Below are 21,174 nucleotides of genomic sequence, written 5' to 3'. Positions count from 1 at the left end.
TCAAAGGTCAGTTATTCACCCAGTTTTCTGCAAGTCTTAACTTTCTATTTAGCTCAATGAAAATAAATGTGTCATACAGATCCTGCCACATGCCAAATTTATTTAATTTTGAGGCTTTGTGCCCATATTTGATAACGCATGACAAAGCAGAACGCAGAGAGCAGACTGATTTTACAGACAAAATAGTAATGGGTTTATCATACATAAAGGAGCATTATCTAATATTGATTAAGCTTCACAGCAAGTATCACAGCAAGTATTATCCAATCTGTTGCAGATCAAATCTTACAAATATATGCATTAGTAGGAATTTATCTTAAGTAATACTTATATACAAACAGCACATACACAATAGCAAACAAAGTACTGCACCATTTGCTTTCCTGAAATAAAACTTTTCAGTCATTTATAAAAATGTTTGTTCTGCTTGTATGATTACTATGGATCTTACAGTCCCAGCTATGAATTTGCAACATCAAAATCTCAGCTTTCATTAAAAATACTATTTCTGGCACTTTTATTGTAAAATAAAGCTTGAAAAGATCTACATTATACTAAAGATTTTTAAAAAATCTAGAGACTAAAGTGCTTCAAGTCTTGCTCTCCACCCCCCCAAGGCTACTTGATTACAAGTCCTGATTTTTGACTAACTCAATATTGAACACAAAGCAATAATTTCCATTTCACTGCAAATCTTTATATATGATTGCTTGTTTTCACCACAGTTATATTCAGCTAAGAGTAGTTATTAATTAAAGGTTTTTAAAAAATGAGTACCTCAGTCTGACCTTCATGGGCACTGGATTCATGAGTAACACGAATAGCCTGAAATTAAAACATATTTCAATCAGACTTTAAATAAGAGAGATTTTAAATGAATCACTTTATGCTCTTCATTTTACAAAAGCCATAGCTCTTAAAAAAATTAATCAACAAATAATCTCCACTTCTAAAGATCTCAAGAGACCAGTATTTCAATTTCATTCAATCCAATTCAAAACAAATATCTAACAGCTGGTAACTGTACTTTTAACACACAGACAACACTACTGGCAAGTGTTTTTGTTATATATGAGTTCCCAGCTTAATTACACAATATACTTTAGGCAGAAGCTGCGATCAGACATTCCTGCAGAAATGATGGATACAAGATGTTATCTTGTTCCTGTTTATTAACCCCACCTTTCAGCCACAAGTTATCACCCTTATTCCTGAGGGTTTCACAATCAGGTCAAAGTGAACTAACACCTGAAGTCATCATGACTTCCCTTTTGACAGAGGATCATCACTACCATTAGGAGCCATTCTCCCCTCCACCATTGTCCGAATGGTTCTGCTCTATCCTTTGAGTCAGCACGAATGATTCACCTAACCACCCTAGCAACTAGCTCATCTAATTTCTCAGTGGTGGTGTGTGTGTTTGTGGGAGTATTATAGTCAATATAATCAGCCAAATCAGCTCCCTGCGTGGCCAGAAGTGCTTGAGCCAAAGCAAGTGAGATGATTAGAAGGCACAAATGGAAGGGGGCAGTAGAAGCACCAACTTTTTAACAACAGCCTCAGATCAGCTTAAGTTGACCATAAAACTGGATTCTGAACGAGCCAAAGAGATTGTGCATACATTTATCATCCATTTTAAAGTCAGTTTAAAATAAGTCAGTGAACTAATATGGATGAGGAACATTGACAAAAACCATTCTACTGACTGAGCAATAATCCCTTAAATTACCAAAGCAGTTTTTTCTCGCAGCAACTGTCTGATCACAGGCTCCCACGTAAAGTTAGACTGTTCAAACGCTTGACTGGATCAAGTCCTAAAGATTGTTTAAAGCCATATAAGAATTATTTGCATGAGTAGATACAAAAGTAAGAAGCATGATACTAACTTCATAAGTTTCTAGGTATTTGGCCCTCTCTTCAGGAGTCATAGATAATGAATCTTCTAGGAACTTTTTCAATGAAGAATTAGTTTCTTAAAAAATAAAAACAAGATATAACATTAATAATTTTCTTATCTGTGCTTCATATCTCAATAAATTAGCTGAACAGTACATGACAAAAGTTTTGATTCATGCTTTAACTCCAACATCATTCAAAGCTTACAGCGTGCTTATATCCAACAAAAGATTTAAAGATATAATTAAAACACTAGATGCTTACTGCAAGAGGAATTGCTATCTGCTGCATTATTCAACATTTTAAGTGCCTTGTTTTTTTGATTAGTACAAAAGATATACTTATAGGTAGAAATGCTTTATGAGTAGAAATTGTCCTTTACGAATGTTTAAATTCAGAGAAATAGTACACAACCTATCCTTCTCCCCCATGTCTTCTCCACGATGTTAAGAAAAAAATTTACCGAAGTTCATTTTATCTCTGTTGTTTGCGATAGCATGAATTAGCCCAATTGTTCCACAAGCATTGTTGATGGTCTGCTTCATGAAATACACTGATGATTTGACATCTTGCCCCTTGGCTTTTATTCTCTCTTCTTCTTCTGTTCTGAAGGTTTCATACTAGAAGGAAAGTTACCAAAAATTTTGCAAATTAGATACTAATTGTTTACATCATCCAAGCAGGAAAAAAAATAAAAAATAAAATAAAATAAAATAAAAGTGATAGGTATGTCCCCCCACCCCCACAAAATCAGCTTGAAACACTTAACAAGTGGTTCAACCAGCATATGTAGACTTACTTAATTGAAAAGCTCTATATCACGTCTTAATGTCTTGTCACTAACCAGGGAACAGTCATCCTTAATACATCACTTTGAAATATGTGTTTATCTAACATCATTTCAAGAATGTTAAAAATGTTTCCTTGATTTGTACACCTGTCACCATCTCTCTTCAATACAACAATAAAAAAATGTTTAAGGACAAGGTTTTAAAATTCTGTCAACCAAACCTTAACACTTCAGGTGTTTATCAACATGAAACATTATAATAAGTTCCATCTCTTTACACTTTTCTTTTGTTTTTTTTAAGATTTTCATCTCATCTAGAAGAGGATGAAAGAAAACCGTAACTGAGGGAAGAAGCCTTGAGAATAAGGCTCTTGCTTATTTTGTGGAGTTCCTTCTTTTCCTTACTAGGGGGATAACTTGAAGGGACCCTGAGATACTAGCTGCACTAGTTAAATTTAATCGGAAAACAATATGGCTAACACAGTTTGCTTCTGGATTTGTTGAAATAACTGCTTCAGATAAAGCAAACTGGATTCAGTTTAGGGCCTTTGGCATTGTTGTAAGAAATGACTCCTGAAACTAAGTGCTTTGCTTTAAGAGAACTTCATGAAAATATCAGCAAACTTAAAGAATACTCAATAGACATCTGTGAACAAAATATCATTCATGTGCTTTACTTGGCAGTGGACAGATTTAACTAGGAAGGACAAAAAATGCTGAATTTTGTGAGCTGTGTAAAAACAACATGAAAAGAGAAAAAAAAGACAGACCCTGCTTTCTACAACCCCCAAAAGGTTAGTCTGACAATCAGCCTTCTTACTCTGGACTATGAAATGAAATTATATTCTCATTTTAAATATTGCTGCTCTCTTAGTATGCCTCAATGATTGATTTTTATCAGAGAGGACAGCAAACTTTTAAGTGCCAGACATCTGTTTTTGCCAATTATAGAACATTCTGTTCTTTCAGCTACTGCAGGAATTCTGTTTTCTGGAAATACTGACCTTCCCCCTTAAATGCCTGTTTAGCAGCAAACTAAAAGGAGTTTTCAACCATTTGTGCATCACACCGATACCCCCAAATTAGAGCATATTAAAGCAGTACTGGCCCACATAATCCATTGTGGCATATTAATACTGTACAAATGTAGTTTTGTAGTTCCTCTTAATATCAAAAATTAGGCAGGAATACAGAAGACAGGCCTCCAAAGTAGTAACTTGTCAGCAGAGGCTAAAGTGCAGGAAACAGTCAGCTCAGCCTTGAGGTGGAGGAGAATACCCAAACTTCCACAACAAAGAAGCTATGAAACGCTATCCAGGAGTATGCCAAGAGTATGCATTAACAAATCTGTTCAAATTTGTTATATTACGTTCAAACATCTGCACAGATTAGAAAGAATTTGTGAATCATAAGGATTCATGAATGGGAGATACAAAAGAAAGTGACAAATCTCACAGCATCATGAAGACCTATATTTGAGAATCACAGTGATACTGATGTTGCAGTCCATAAATCAGGGAAAGAGACTGTTCCAGAAAACACCATATTTCTTTCTCCTTTGCCTAGCCTCTTTAACTAACTCCTTTTGTGGGGGAAAAAAAACAAAACACTGAAGCAGCTGAACTTTTGATACAAGTATGGCAAATCTAAAGTTTGCAWGTAGAATATATCAAGGAACTCTTCCTGAAAAACTGTTAGAAATTTCTCTCAAACTCTACACACTGTCAGTTACAAAGAGAAACAAGAATTTTTTCCAGCGTCGTGGTTCCACGTCTATAGCTTTGTCCAAATGTTCACAGTAATAGCAAGTGCATTTATGAGGAATCTTAACCATTCAGCTACAAGCTTGCAACAGCGGTCTTACTTGGGGACTCTACAAAGCTTATTGGACAAAAGTGCAGATTAAAGAGGATATATATAGATATACAGCTGCCATTCACTCCTTGCCATCCAAAATGAACTCCAAGGTTAAAAAAAAAAAAAAAAAAAAAGAGGGGGAGAGAGAGATTGAGCGATTGATTTTTGGGAATACTGAAAATACAGTTTTGCACAGGAGTTGGACTAGATGACCTCTAGAGGTCCCTTCCAACTTTAGTTATCCCATGATATGCATTCACTGGATCATGCCCAAAGTTCCCAACACACACAGTATTCATTCTGTTAACCTTTAACTGGACAATGAGCATACAGATGATTTGCATGCTAATGAGAGTATCTAACCCTGAAAGGAAGTTCAAGCAAACTGATACATAGGAAGGACAGAAGAAAGGAGGGTTTTCTAGACAGAAGAACAAAGACATGATAGAAGAACGTTTACAAAGACAGCAAAATGAATTCAGAGGTGTAGTTTCATAAACATAGGCATAGCCAAAAATTAAACAGACAAACAATAAGCTAATATACAAGCACAACATGATGAACAGTATAGGAAGAGCAATGGAAGAGGGGAAAAAGACTCCAAAAATACAAAATAATGCTCAGCTCTTGGAGTTTACACTGAGAAAAAAAGCTTCAGAACACAGAGGCTTTATGTGAAAGATTCAGCTCACATGTTCAGGAGAATAGTTGCTACATAGCTGATAGAAACACTTGTGTCCCTTATGTTGAAGGGTTAGCGTGCTGGAGAAAATCTCAAACATTTTGTCAATGATCAAATTTGATTGATCAATGCAGTATACGCTGTTTCTCTGGTTCTCTGTTTGTCTCATGCTTCTGTAGGATGAAATCAGGTAGATCCGCTATAACAAAAGGGGGGCTGCTCTTTCCCCTGGGATGCTCCCTTCTCATGCTACAAGAAAGCAAGTTTGCACAGACTGCACGGTGTGGCGGGCAAAAGAAGAAAGGGATGGTCATAGAGGGAGCTCAGATCCTGCAGCTCAAGCAGCCAGAGACGGAGAAACCACAACACAGAAAACAGAAACCACCTTCAAAGGTGAGGGGAAAAAAATTCCCTGAAGACCAGAAAGGGCAGTTYAGTTTGCTTCAATTTAAAGCCATCAAGCCGGCTGAAATCAAGCCTGACAGGGACTGACTGCATAGATGTTTTGGACTAGCTAATACACAGAAGCTTAAAGATCATAACAGAAGAGGACTGACCTAGCCACCTTTAGTTTTCTCTACTTGTCCTTATAAACCATTTATTCTTTTTGAGGCCCACTAAAAGGAGAAAGTTGAGGAAAACTGACCTCAAACTTTTTGGCTGACTTTGGACCTTTCCACAATCACATAAGCTAAAAGATCAATATGAACTGCACATTTCAATCTACAGCCATCTAACTTTCAAAGAAGAGATTTATATCTTCTTTATATAGAAATACATAACAGAATAAGCAGACTTAAAGATTTAACTAAATTAAGATATTTCAAATTTCTGCCTAACATATGGTAACTGATTTTTTCTTCTTGAATGAGTGCAAGCAGTCAGAAAGCCTGSGGGACGAAGGGGGGGTGCAGGAGAGGGGGACGGCAAGAAAATATATACACTTTCATCTTAGAAATATGCCCTATCTGTCCAAGAAGCAAAAGCCATACTGGTACTAATGACTGAACTAAAAATGGGCTGAAGTTTGGTCAGTGTGATAGTGCCAAAACTCAAAACTTTTTTTTTTTTTTTTAATTAAGGAAAAAAAAAAGTAGCTGCATTTGGTATATTCTCACATCTTACCTTGTACTTCGTTTATGCTATTGTGGCTTTCTACTAAAAGTAGCAAAAAATATGCCATTTCATAAGGCATATTATCAAAAAGTCTTGAAATTGTTTATAAGAGAAAGGTATAAGCCATACTTTCTTTGTTTCTACATTAACTTTTCCCACTCCACTTAAAATATTTTAAATGAAATTGGAAATATACATACAAGGTTGTCGAAAGAAAGTTCTGAAGGTTTTTTTTTTTTTTTAAAGGTAAGTCTCTGAATAAGGTTTCAGTCTCGTTTTGATTCTATTATGACACTGAAGTACAAGATTTAAAGTTTTCACTCCCATTTCATTTACAAAAAAGTGATTCATTGATTATTAGATAAACATTTACCTTTTCTGTTATTGGAAAGAGAAGTAGCACTGCACAGACAGGTCTTGGCACCATGCTAAGCAGTTCTGGTTCCATACCGTAAACATCTACAAATTGCCAGTCAGGATGTATACCTAACTGTTTCAGAAACTGGAAAAGAAAAAAATATATATATTAATAAAATAAATGAATGTGCTCATAAGCTGATCTTTTCAGAAGCATAAAGGAATAGTTTCAGGATGAAATACATTGCAACAGCACAGACTTTCCATCAACCCCAAATAAGGGGAATAAATGAGATTCAAATATTAATAAATAACACTGAATAAATCTTAGTGCTAACAAAGATGTATAAAACCCCTACGTCTAACCTATTTAAACAGCTATATGAAAGGGAAGTGAAATCTCATCTCCAATACTGTTTATTAAACATTAAAGCATTTCAACCACTTTGAAAGTGTTTTGTTACCAATATAAAAGAGTACCAAGTGTTAACCAGTAATTGTGGGGCAGAGTATATAAGAATAAGCTTATGATATTATTCGACTCCATGAGTACTTCAGAATACCTTATACCAGTATAGGTACCTGTATATTGGAGCTGCTGACTTTCAGCAACTCGGGGCTGGGGGGTGGGGGGAGGGAAGGGGTGCTCTTTGATGGCTTTTAGCCAAAGAGATACAAGAGTGTACATTTTACTATGTGTACCTTTTAAGGTGTTCCTTTACAGGAAGAATCCTTTGAAACTACGATGGAATAACATATTTTGAAGTAGACAAAGATTAACTTCCAGACAATAATCATGAATCTTTAAATAATTCTCAGGTTCTTCTTTAGAATTGTTTAAAAGAATCTAAACCAAAAGATAGATCATCTCTCCTATACTACAACTGCATATTATAATCTGGATCTTTGGACTGTAGATCTTTTACCTAGGATCTAGCTACTTGAGAATGAGACACACAGAATAACATGGGCCGATAAGCCAAAATGAGAGTCATCTATGCCTTTCCTTCTTTCCATAACCCACCTATAGAACAGATTTACACGTATGCACAGGAATGCAGTGATAATTATGCTGTCTGAATAAATCTGCATAGATATACATATAAGAAATACCCAAAATGAATATTTTGTTAAAGTAAAATACAAAAAAAGAAGTCTATTTCAAACATGAGACTCMTTCAAATTCCAATTTCGACTTGGACTGGGCAAGAGTCAGGGCTGTTGACAAAAGGAGCAGCCTCTTACAAGGACATCGAGGTGAATGTATGAAGTACATGTATTCATAAGGACTAAGGAAAGTTTCAATCAGCAACATTTAGGAATAGCTTTTACAAGGGGGCAAGATAACAGGAAATATACATACTGTTAAGTTTATTATGAAGAGAATGAAACTATAGTTTACAGACAGTGTTTTGAGGAAAAAAAATTTTGCACTTTACCATTCTAAATGTATTCTTTACTTTCCTTCGTACCCTGCAAGACTTAAGATCAAAACCCAGGGCAAGTAAAAGAGAATTAAATTTGAAAAAAAGTTTAAAGAGAAGCTTGAAAAAATTAATATGACTTTCTGTGCATCTATAGTAATAACCTGTGAAGTTCCCAGAGCTAGTTTAGAATTTGATTCTGGCTGCATTATAAAATATGGAGATTTTCTTTTCAAAAGGCCATGTAAACCTTTTTTCCCCAGTTCCTTTTTTCTTACTTTACTTACCAAAACGAAAAAGGTGATATAACCGTAAATTCAAGGAGGAGAAAGGAGGGGAAAAAAAAGGTTTTTTTTTCAAGCTTTCAGGAAATTTTTGGTCCCTTAATGTAGAGCTTTGTTGGACTGGGCACATATCATACAAGACTGTTAAAATACAGGATTGTTTAAGTATGATAAAAAAAAGTCCCTCAGAAGACTGCTAGTGTAATACACCAAGAGTTTTTGGTTCTACACCATCTTTAAGCCTTAACAAGATAGAGAAGGCCAAATCATCAGCTTTTAATGAAAAAGGTAAAAAGGGAAAACGCAAGTGTTTACTAGTCTATGAAACAGAAGACTGTATTTTTAACTCCTGTTTTAACCCTCTAGGTTGCAAAGACAATCACCACTTTGTGAACAATAAAAAAAAATGAAGAGGGGACTGAGTGTGTTTGTGCATTAAAATATTATTTGTACTTCCAACACTTCTCCTGTGATACCAATGACTAATCTTTCCATGATTCAAAGTACTCAGCATTAGAAGGACAGCATTAAGCTACTGGATATAAACGTGACCTAGATTCTCCTTCTCCCACTCTATACCATTGCAAAAAGCCCTAAACCTCAAGAACAGCTACTCAAACTCCTGAACAATATATTCGTCAGGGAGAAAGCTTCACAGAAATAGAGAGCTTTCATTACACCCATTACCATAGCACCTAGGAACTTTACAAACTAAGAAGTTAAAAGCATCAACATACCGTGAGTTGGCTCTTAAGCAATGGCTATCAATACAAGAAGCAACAAGAAGATTGGCTTAGTAGGACAGGCAGCAGCCTTGACAAACCAGCATCCTGAAAACCTTATTGTAGAATCATCAAAAACCAGATTTTTAAGCAGAAACCTGAAGTAGGCTAATGAGATATCTGTGTATCAAGAGGGTTTCACTCAAGCCTGGGAAAAAGGACAAAGATGCCTGTCTGAAAATTTAATGAGATGATAAAAACTGGTATCATGAGGCCATATGTAAGATGGACTGCCTGATGGGTAACAGACGAACAGTAGATGGCAGGGTGGGAAAATCCCTCAAAACAAAGATACATAGCTTGTGGAAACATGCAAAGAAAAGAGGGGTTCAAAGTCACAGCCAGAAAAGTAATCTTTTGCAACTGTGTTGTGAATGGATAGAAGCAAGACAAGACTGTTAGGGAGGAAAAAATGCTGCTGGAATAAAAACATGGAGTTAAGAATCAGATAAAGTTTTGAGGGCCAAAATCAGATTTGTATTAGACATGACACAGAAAAGTCAGAAGAGGGATGTCCTAAACAACAGCTTCAACTATGTGAATACTTTAGTTATAACTAAATCAAACCTACTTTTTCCTCCTTCAATCCTCTCCTAGCTCTTTCCTAGGCCAGTTGAAGAAGCTGGTACAAAATGCAATCAGTTATCCACCAAGAGCTGAACAAAGCACTTCCACACTGACAAAAGCATTACTGTTTTAGAACAGCAGACAATTCTGTATGCTTTTTAGACAGTGTCATTCAAGCGGAGGGGCTTTAGCTGCTTTGCATCCCAACTATTCAGTGTTTATTCAAGTAATTCTACTCTACAGATCATTACGGACAGAGCAGTCAGGGTACTTTTCATTGTATTTGAAAGGCTCACTCAGACACTTGCAGCTGCTTACTTTCCCTTAGCTTCTTGATACTTGTCAGGTTAACATAAAATAGCTCTTTTTCTTCTAGATTTGCTCTCTTTTTTTTTCCAGTTAGATACTCAGTTTCACTTTTGTTATCACCTTGCTCATTAATTTGAATTTATATGAAGTGAGTGCTCAAAGACATAACAGGAAAGATACTTGGTCACATTACAGAAGTTGTACAGGGGTTCAGATAGAATAAAAATCAATGCACATTTGCATATCTAATTTGGTAACTTTTTCAAAGCTTTATTTTTACTGATTGTTGTCATATTTTCAGTTGTCTCTTTTGCTATTGTATTAAACTATCTTCCTGAAAAACACTCGTTTTTTCACTGGTCAGTCCATCCATTAGACAAAAAGCCACGAATAAAGTTACATACTTTTCCTATACGTCATTTCAATGATGTCTTATCTGCACCTTTCATGAGTTTCCACTTGTTGCCCAAGTATTCTGCAAGTCCCTTCCTTCTCACCTGGTGTCTAGGGTTAAGTGGAATTGCAGCTCAGTTAGCATTCAAGTGGAAATTTTCACAATTGCTTCAATATCCAATACACTTGAGCTGAAACTATCGCCATTATCAAATTTGTTAAAGAATACAAAACCCTTTGTGGTGTCGGGCCCATGCTGGTGAGCCCAGTTTTCAAGCAGGCAAATATCAGGCAATTTTAAAGAATGCAGGGGTCCTGCATTGCTAAGAGCAAGAGTTTAAGTTGAGCACGTAATAGCACTAAACTACTCACAAACAAGGAGGAACTGGTCAAAGTTGTGAAGGCCAAGAGCAGCCATGACTGCAGTGACCATGAGACTGTGGAGTTTAAAATCCTGAATGAAATGGGTAAGACAAATAGCATAATCACAGCTCTGGACTTTAGGAAAACAGATTTTGACTTACTTGGGGATCTGCCTCACAAAGTCTTATAGGAGACTGTCCAACAGGACAAATGGGCTCAGGGCTGGAGTTGAATCTTCAAGGATAACCTCCTCAAAGCAGTCTATTCCAATTGCAGAAAGTCAAGCAAGTGTGGCAGAAGGCCAGCATGGATCAACAGGGGAACTCTCGACTGAGCTTAAATTCAAAACACAGAAGGCAGAAAGAGGGACGGACTACCCAAAAGGAATATAGAGGTATTGCTTAAGCATGCAGGAATGCAATTAGGAAAGACAAAACATGAGTGTTGTTGAAGTTGCAAGGGATGTGAAGGACAAGAAGGGCTTCTATAAGTACACTGGCAAAAAAATAAAGGCTAAGGAAAACACAGGCCCTCAGCACAATGTAGCAGGGGACCTAGTGAAAAAAGGACACAAAAAAGGCTGAGATACTCAATGCCCGTTGTTGCCTTAATTTTCACTGATAAGTTATGCCCTCAGACCTCCCAGGTCCTGGAGCCCACTAGCAGAGCCTGTGGGAGTGCAGTATTACCTACTGCACAGGAGGATACAGTTAGCAAGTAGTTAAACTAATTGGACCTAAATAAGTCCACGGGAACAAACAGGATACATCCAACAGCACCAAGGGTGCTAGCTGCTGCCTTTGCAAGCCCACTCTTCAATATCTTCAAAAGGTCATGGTGATCAGGGGACGCTGCTGATGACTGGAAAAAGGAAAACATCACAGCTATTTTCAAGAAGGGCAGGGAGGAGGATCCAGGTAACTACAGGCCGGTCAGCCTCACCTCTGTCCCTAGGAAGGTTATAGAGCACATCATCCTGAAGCTACTTCCAAGCACATGAAGAACAAGAAGGTGATGGGAAACAACCAGCAGGGATTTACCAGGGGCTCACACCTGACTAACCTGCTAGCTTTCTACAATGGGTGGGTAAGGAGGGGAACAACAGACAATGACATTAGCAAGGGCTCCGACATGGTCTTGCATAGCATCCTTATTGCCAAACTGGTGAATACGAACTGGATAAGTGTGGTGTAGGTAGAAAACTGGCTGGACTGTCACATTCAAAGGGTGGTAATCAGCACTACAAAGTCCAACTGGCAGTGACATCCACCAGGGGTTGACAGTAAGGCCAACTGTTTAACATATTTATCAAAAATTCTTTAATATCTTCAAGCCTGGTATTTCAAGATCTCATAAAAAAAGGTTCAAGGAATAAAGCCCATTTACCATCACTTTTTTTTTTTCCCCTCCAGATTTGCAGTGGAGAAACCAAGAGAACACTTTCATCGAAGTGAGGTAAGTTTACCAAACACTGAATTTTTACCCTTCTAGTTGTGTTAATTTCCTCAGTATGTCTAAAAAGAACAATACTGACTTATAATTAGAGCTCCTGATCTTCATAATGAGCAGTATCTATATATCCATCAATACCCATCAAGCAGTTTTGAAACTTAATATTCAGTATGCGCAGGCACTGATGCATGTATTGAACCAGGATCAGATCATCACAGAGACAGCGATGCAAAGCACACAGAAAGTTGAACTAATCAGGCAATTCAGACTTCCTCTGAAATTGTTTCTAGTGAGCACAAGCTGCAGATTAAATGAAATGGGGCTATTTAGTCAATGATTCATAATAGGACACCATGTTTTATTGTGAAAAAATATTTAGAAACTCGTTTCTATTATCTAAAAATTGTGAATAATGGGCATGGGTCTGATCAATCCACTCTTTCAGATAAGTGTTATACATGTTATTTACAGTGCACTAAAATAACAAGTGGATTCTACTGATCCCACTGCTACTTTAGGTCAAGGAAAACAGGGAAGCAGGGAATTTTGTCTTTTCTGCCATGCCATTAAGTGAAACAAGATAATCTATCACATTAACCACTATCACTTGTTTTCTGCTGTACAGTGCAGCATTTTTTGTTACTCATTGAACAGACTTATTTATCCTTGGCTTTCAGGAGGTACTTCAGTTCCTAACAGCAAGAGTTTCCTTGATACAGTTTTCAATTTATTTAATTGAAAAATAAATAAGAAACAAAAAGAGCAGAATAAAAGGCCAAAACTGGCAATTACCTACAGAGGGATGAAATGTATGCTTTTCTTAATTTTCAATCACTGAAGAACATACCAAGACAGACCAGTAAGTCAGTCTTTCTGCTATTCACGTAAGTAATATTCTAAACTCAACACATGCTACAGTTTTCCCCGTGCAGGTTAGCCATACTATAAAATATCTCAAGCTATTGAGAAACTAGAAGAAACCATTCAGCAACTGATCTTGCAACAGACATGTCTATAAACCCATCTTCAAACTCATCCTTGTGTTTATGAATCTTATATTCTTTGCTATGCAGTGGTACAGCCTCAACACTTCCCCTGAGCTGACTCTATGGAAGATGTTCTAGGGTACTCTCATTACAGAAAAGTGCAAGCTGAGTCTTGGTCTTCCACTTTTGAGGTTACACTCATAATAACAGGCTGTCTTCCAAGACTGCATACTATCTCCAATATTGCAGCTTTGCTTACAAACAGAGAAGGGTTTTTTCTGTTGTTTTTTTTTTTTTTAAGAAAAAAAAACAGCTTAGCTAAGCATTTTCAGAAGGCCACTTATGTTTTTTCACATTAGACATGCTTCCACTCCAACACAATGGCTCACCTAAGAGGACCACCACCAACAACGCACTTCAGGAATCTCTGGCACTGCCTTTTTAGCATAGATTCCTGGCTTTGGTCAGTAGGGTTTTCTTTTGGGAGAGCTAGTGTCACAAACTGAGTTGATAACATGGAAAGATCTTTTAGGAAGAGTAAAGTTAATATCCTCAAGATAATTAATCTCTATATTTGCCTGACACTCTTGAGAAATGTGTTCCATAACTGGATGAAGATGGGCTGTATCCAGTTTCTGCCATTTTGTTCTATGTTGCGATCTTTATTGTCCCAGAAAGTCATAGCTGTCAAGGGGATCCATGCACTAAAACCACTTTCTTTATATAGCTGATTCTCAACACATTAATGGCTTTAAAAGAGCAGGATCAAAGGCCTGAAAATAATTCTGGAAGGCAACTAGAAACCAGTTTGTAAGCCTTATGTGATCACAGAAACYCAAGCCACAGCCAACTAGCTGTCAAATAAGCTAAACAGCTTAACTCTGGATAACCTGTAGCCAGTGCTTGAACTGCATGATCAGATTCAATGAATTATTTTAGCCTATCTGGATGTAACAAAGGCATGTGCTGACATGGTACCTTCTGTAGGAAGTAAGGATATTTCTTAGAACACTGGTGAACAAGAATGATAGATTTGGCTACTGACACTACTTGGTTCCTTAGTAAGCACAGACAAACAAACAATCCTTGATTGTTCCCCATGACATCACTTCGATCTTACTTGCAGTCAGCTTGTGCCTGATCTTTTCACTCAGGAAATTTTTAAGCAGTCTCACTTTGTGCATGCACGTGCGTGTTAGAAGAAATTCAGAACAAGATACATAGGCAAGCATCATCTCATAAACCATGGACAGCTAAATTCAGTTTTCTTGCATTCTCTCTCCCACTAGTGGGAAAGCATCATAAGAGGTTCAGGAAAAGGGGTAGCATGGGTCCCTTCAGGCCCCACAGCTGAAGGTCCTCAAAGAGAAGAAACGGTTTCCCCTGTCACCACTGAATCACTGTATGCAACTGGAGCTCTGTGCATGCTGAATCAACTGTTTCTGTATCAGAGGTAGATTTACAATACTTTGCAATTCATTCCATTAGACTTTGATAATGATTAAAAAGAGCATTGTGACAGAATCCAATTAGCACTGTATGGTACATTTGACTATGCTGACTTCTCAAGAAGATCACTACAGATAAGTGGTGGTGCTGTCCTCAGTGAGTCATGGCAATTGGAAATCTTTAATGCTAAGAGTAATTTTGTTTACCCTCACCAGGCAATTTCTAAACTTGCAAATAATTCCTATACACCAACAGACATCCTACACACTAGGAAATTAGAAGCTCCTAGACTTGAATTATAATACAAATGTTTTCATCAGATGGAGAAAGACTTAAGGTATGTATTTTGGAAAGATTTCACACCTAAACAATCTCATGCCCCTGTAACTAGGAAATCCTGACTTTTCCCACTCCCCCATTATCGTTTGAATTTCTACCACAAAGACTGAGAGAGTCCCAATTTGATGACACACATGTTCATTTACTTTTAATATGTTCTTAGCATAGAGCTTGTCCTCTTTGTTTTGAAATGTATTTAGCACATTTTCCTTTCTAGTTACTTTAAAAAAAAGTGAATAAAGTGATTGATACAATAACCAAAATAGACTAAGGATTTGTTAAAGCCTAACTGTTTTGATTATAACATAATGCTAAGGAATCCATGCTTCTTACAGGTGATTGAAAGTGTCTTGGTTTAAAAAGGCTATTATCTATACAACCAATAGCAATACTATCAGCATATTCAACACACTGTTCCAAGGATAGTCTAAAACCAAGTTTAAGAAAAAAGAAAAATATAGGTGAATACAGGTCCGTATAATTAAAAAGATACATGCATTAAGTTACTGTGAGACACATACACTACATCTATTAGAATTATATCATATTTTTGATCCTGAAAAATTCTAAAGTGTGTGTGTATATATGGATATATCCATATATATCCATATCCACACACACTTTTTTTCATTACAGGGTACTGCAAAGTCAGTCCTTGCAATCAATTCAACAGGATTTTTGTATGTTTACAACTTCATTTAAATCTCAAATTATTATTATTATTGCATGAAACATAAGCAGGATATAAATAACTGTTGACTAACAGCCCTGCTGTTGTCCAGTTTACCAATATCCTTATAAGACTAAAGAACAATGACTAATAATGCAAGGTGTATTCATATTCAAAGACTTTTTAAAGCTACACCATTCAATCTAGATATTAACTATAATCATTGCTCAGATAATGGCAAAATGCACCAAAGGAAGTTTAACTTGTCTAAAGTTGCCTTTTCTGAACAGAAATATTAACAAGAAAGTCACTGCCGAGTGGAATTTCACATTATCCATGATCATCCACAGCTGACAGACATCACCTACCTTTAAATACAAAGCTAAGGGGCAAGAGAGACAGGTTCTGAACACACTTAAAATTGTTATACAGAGAAAATCCTAGAAGAACAGTAATGAACATAAGCATGTAATGATACAGGATAATTCAGGTATTTTGAAGTAATCATTAGTTTTTCTCTTCAGTTTCTACTTCACAGTTTATAAGGCTTTATTTGGACCATGCCGAGCACATCTCAACAGCTGAGAGATGACAAAAAGTTAGAGAATCTGAAATTCAACTATAAAATTAGTCACGCCTATTTTTTTTTCCAAACTAGAATTTAATCTCCACACTTCAAAATTAATAAGTTGTCACATCATATTAGCAAACATGAGGAATTTATAGACTACTCCCCATAAAAATYGGTGGGGGATGTGTTTATTTTAATTCAGAGACGGGAGTAAAGTCTTTGCAAGTTGCTCCACAGCAGCGGTACTGTAAGAACCGTAAAATGAAAAGTGACCCAGCAACAAATAATCCTTCACTCTCCTACAGACTCAGTTACTGTATTACAACGACAACAGAATATGTTTTTTGCACACACAAATTCCTAATTCCCAAAATATTTCAGCAACCTAGCAGTTTTAAGAATGTTATCTTACTGCTGGAGACATCAGATTCTTTTGGCTTGAACATTATCATTAACAATACCAATAGGCCTGCTAGAATCAATATCTGGCATCTAATGCTTGTTAAAGATACTCAAAATTATCACTGCGAGCATAATGCAGGGTTGGAGAATACATAATTTTCTTTCAGGTAGAGTTTACCCAGCACTTATATGTCTTTGTGATCTAGAACAAATTTCCTATTCTATTGTTGTTTCTACTACACTTACAAAAATGAGAGAGCAACAAATCATATTTTCACATTTAACCAAAGAGACATAGTCATGAATAAGCAACAAAATACAAATACAGTAAAATGAGCTATTTCTTATGGTTATCCAAAGCAGAATAAAAGACTATGACAGACGTATGTAAGGAGATTCGTGCAAATGCACGAGGCCATCATATACAGGTCTAAAATCTGGATGTATACGTGACAATGCTTTAACCATTAATTAATAAGTTAAACTGCACCCTAAAATAAATTAGATTACATGGTGGTAACCGGATCATCTCCCAACTGCAAAACACGTTATTCTCCTTCCATTCGCAGCTCTCACTTTCATGTGGAGGCTTGGCAGTATGCTACATACTTCGAGATTTCTGAGGGGTCCGGCAAGGCCTGATACACCAGCGGGGAGAGCACAGGCACCCGCGGGGGAGGAAGGGGCTCCTCTTGCTGGGGAAGCAGGAGCCTTTACTACACGACAGCGAAGAGAGATGGGCCTAAGGCTGCAGGGAGGAGGACTAAAGGCTACCTCGGAGAAAAACTGCTTACCTGATTTGTGACCTGGAAAGCAAGCAGAGAAGAGAGGGGCGTTACGAACCCGGCCAGACCCGGTGGCCTCCCGCCACCCCCGGCACAGGCGCTGCCCGGTCGCCAGGCCCTGCCGAGCCCGTGGCGGCCCCGGCCCCTCGTCCGCCGCCGCCGCTACCCGCCTCCCGCGGCCCGGGGTGAGGGGCGGCCCGCTCCCCGCGGCACTCACGTCGGGGTTGGCCTCCAGGGGCAGCCAGCGGTGCGGCTCCATGCTGGGGGCAGCACAGCCCGGCACTGACAGCGCCTCGCGCCGCCTCGCCGCAGACCCGACCCGGGACCGCACCACCGAGCCGCGCGGCGAAGGGGGGAGTTCCAGAGGAGGCACCGCCCCTGCTCTTGCCCTACGCACACGCCTCTTCCCCCCGCCCTGCAGCGGGAGGGAGCGAGACTCATCGCCGCGCACGGCGATGCCTCTCTCCTTCCCGCTGCTTGCGGCCGGGCAGGGATGGCTGGAAGCCTTTCGGCTAGGCTCCCCCTCGCCCCACCCGGGAATGGACTCTCCCAGGGGGCAGGGGGCGGTGCCGCGGCCGCCCCCGCGCTCCGCTGCCGCCCGCTGCGTGGCGCGCGGAGCCGCCGGGGAAGGGGCCGCTGCGCGCGCCCCGCCCCGCCCCCCCGACGGGTAACCGCCACCGCCCTCAGAAACGCGTTTTTAAGCACGAAGGGTTTAAAAAAAAAGGGGGGGGGCGCTCTCCTTCCTTCCCTGGCCGCTGCGTTTTTGCCTTGTGTCCCTCCTCGTGTCTTTCTCCCCTCACTTCTTTCCAGGCCCTCGAGTGAACAAGTGCTGCCACCCTGCCACCAGAAACCCAGAACTGTTTGTTGAAACGTTTATATTGCAGTTCAAAAATATGCTAGTTGTTTGTTCCATACACATCTTGTATTTTTCTCCTGATACTATTTTGAGAAACTCCTTTTGAGTGAATTCAGAACAGGGATTTCTGCTGTTTGTTACYGTAGGAGCTCTGTTACCCACACTTCCCTATTATTTGACCAGGAATCTGTTCTTACTCTTCATTAGAGCTCAGCACCCTCTTTTTTCCCCAGACCCAGTCGTTCTGCCTGTCTCCTTGCTTGTTCCGAGTCCATCACTTCTTGCCCCCAGCCCCTCATTGCTTCTGCCCCCAACTCTTTATACAAACTCCACCTTATCTGTGTGGCTCTTTACAGCACTGCCCTTCCCGTGTTTTTTCCTCAGTCTTTGAGCAGCTGTATAAAGCCATTCCAAGAGGGGCAGCTGCAAGAGATTTATCTTTCTCTCTTTTAGACTGGATATTTTGAGAATGTCATTTGATTCTGCAGCAGAGATGTTGGGTTGCTGAAGAGGACATCAAGGGATTTGTCTGCCTCCTGGGAAGCCTCGCTTATCTGTTCCAAGGGGCAGGTGAAAAAGGAGGAAACAATGGCTTTAAAAGGCTTTATTTTGCGGGGCAGCTTTAAAATTCACAAAATGTCTAGCCTCATAACCTTTACTGCTGGCTGATCTGTCAGATGTGTCATGCTGGAGAGCACTGACAAGATAGCTGTGGCAATTTTTGCCTTACTAAAACGTTAAGATAAACAATTTGGGGGCATTTTTATCTGCCTCATGAAAACACGGTAACTGCTGTCCATGTGTGAATTTGCTTTGTTCAGACTGGTTGACATGTCTCAGCTGCCTATGTAAATGTGAAAGAAAGACTAGTCTTAGCCAAGATACCTCCCTTCTGCCCCCTACTTTAAAAAGGACCAAAGCCCTGCCACCCACAGGTGATCTGCAGGAGACAAGAGGTGCATAGATCTGCAAGGGGCAAAGGCGATAAGAAACAGAAGTGCTCATGTGAATGTTCCTTCACTGCACCACGAGGGAACATTTACCTGTTTGTACGTCATCGGATCTGGGGGCTTGTGAGAGCAGCTGTGGACTCCTCTGAGGTGGACATTCAGACAAACTTTTTGAAAAGGCCCTGGAGCTGAAGCCCCAGACCTGTACAGCCATTACACATGTGAAGAGAAAGACTTGGAGCAGTGGGAAGCAGGTGGCTAAGCATGCATTTATGTCTATGGTGAGCAGAGAGGCCGCAGGAAAGAAAACAACTGCCAGTTCACAGGCAAAGAAAAAGTCCTATGAGAGAAAGGAGGGGGTTAATATAGGAGAATGGTGTTTTTATGTACTGTAGAGACATAGCGCCAAATTGACTGGAGGCAAGAAAGGTAGGGGATTGGAGATACCATAAAATTGACAGCCCAGGCACTGCCAAAAACCAATTTTTAACAGAAATACTTTCTCCCTTCTGCCTAAAAAGCTTTTTAAAGAACTTGGTATAGTTCTTTAGTGAATGTTGGCAAAAATAATGCCCTATCTTGAAAAGGTTAAGCTTGTGAAATGGAGTAAATTAACTAAAGAATTTGTTTTTATCTTATTTTACCCTGTTATCACTCAGCAGGACTACAGTGATGGTCACGTGCCTGGGCCTGAAACTTCTGTTCTGGCCTATACAGAACACTGTAGCATCTCTCTTGATATTCATATTGTCTATTTCTAGCTTATGAGATTTACCTTCCAGTTTCTATACAAAGCATCTCCTCATACTAAGTTTGCAGTCCTTGTCTAGCTAAAAGATGGGCCTGTACTGTCAAATGAAGATCAGAGTCTGTATCTGTTTTCTTCCACCTCAAAAACCTTTTTAGAGCAAGCTTACAGAAGGCAGAATTTGCTAAAGATATACAATTTCAGATTATAGATGGACAGATCATAAACTGAAATCATTAAATACTTCAACCACCTTCTGTTCCAGTTGTTATTTCAACTAAATATATGCCAACATGTTAACAAAAATAATCCCAAAATAACTCTAAATTTCAGCAAAACACCTTGTGAATGATTCTGTAATTACCAAACCACCCTGTGAAAACAAGACATGCAACTTCACACCTATCTCTACATCTCCACACGAAAAGAGAATGAAAAAACATAACAAATATTAGTTATATTGCTAAAGGCACTACTAAGAGACTTGATGAAATTGTAATATAAAGTTATATGTAAAGTTCTCCAGATAATACAGACAAGTAGGTAACAGAGTTACCTAAGTTAGAGAACACAGATATTGTTAAGCCATGTCCCTGCTATCACAGGCAGATCTCATTTGTACATTGCAAGTGTTTTGACAATCATGAGGTCACCAAAGTACATATTACTCAAAAACATTTGCACATGTAATTAGATGCTTTAAAAGGGAGAGGCTAAGATCAGGGAGTCCATAACCGTATAAAGCTCATAAACATGCACACTATGTTCCATAGTAATGTCTCCTTTTTGTGAAATATCAGTTCTTTTATGCAAATTTATTTAAAAGGAACAATTAGATTTGAAAATATGTAATTTTAAACTAGCCAGTGCTTCTGTGTGACTAGTAATGTTTTACTGCTCAATAATTTTCAACACAAAGTTTTACAATCAATCAACCTGAGGTCCTAACTTTACAATATAAAAATATTAGGAGAGAGCAAATTTAAAACACTTGTGACTAAAAAAACTAGGAGTATTTGCTACTTTAAAAAAGGTGAAACTGCGTGAGGGATCACTGTTGTTTTAGGGCCCCAGACACACCCCAAACTTACTGTGCCATGTATGAAAAGCTTATTGAACATGGTTTTAGCCATATTTTTTTAGTAA

General features: G+C 38.6%; 1 protein-coding gene across 1 annotated transcript in view; it reads right to left on the bottom strand.

Annotated features, from left to right (window-relative positions):
- Window positions 1–18,039, bottom strand: part of UCHL3 (ubiquitin C-terminal hydrolase L3) — a 43,155-nt gene extending 25,116 nt beyond the window's left edge. Inside the window, exons 1-6 of the mRNA XM_026084616.1 lie at window positions 17,692–18,039; window positions 17,484–17,495; window positions 6,715–6,843; window positions 2,360–2,516; window positions 1,887–1,972; window positions 778–825 (exon numbers count right to left, since the gene is read on the bottom strand). Coding sequence (XP_025940401.1) covers window positions 778–825; window positions 1,887–1,972; window positions 2,360–2,516; window positions 6,715–6,843; window positions 17,484–17,495; window positions 17,692–17,733 — 474 coding nt within the window. The 5' untranslated portion in view covers window positions 17,734–18,039. The remainder of the gene's footprint in view (window positions 1–777; window positions 826–1,886; window positions 1,973–2,359; window positions 2,517–6,714; window positions 6,844–17,483; window positions 17,496–17,691) is intronic.
- Window positions 18,040–21,174: the final 3,135 nt, after the last annotated feature.

The sequence above is a fragment of the Apteryx rowi genome, unplaced genomic scaffold, assembly GCF_003343035.1.
Source record: "Apteryx rowi isolate R43461 unplaced genomic scaffold, aptRow1 scaffold_649, whole genome shotgun sequence".
In the NCBI taxonomy this organism is placed as follows: domain Eukaryota; kingdom Metazoa; phylum Chordata; class Aves; order Apterygiformes; family Apterygidae; genus Apteryx; species Apteryx rowi.
Note: the sequence above shows the minus strand (reverse complement) of the source record. Positions and strands in the feature narration are given on the sequence as shown.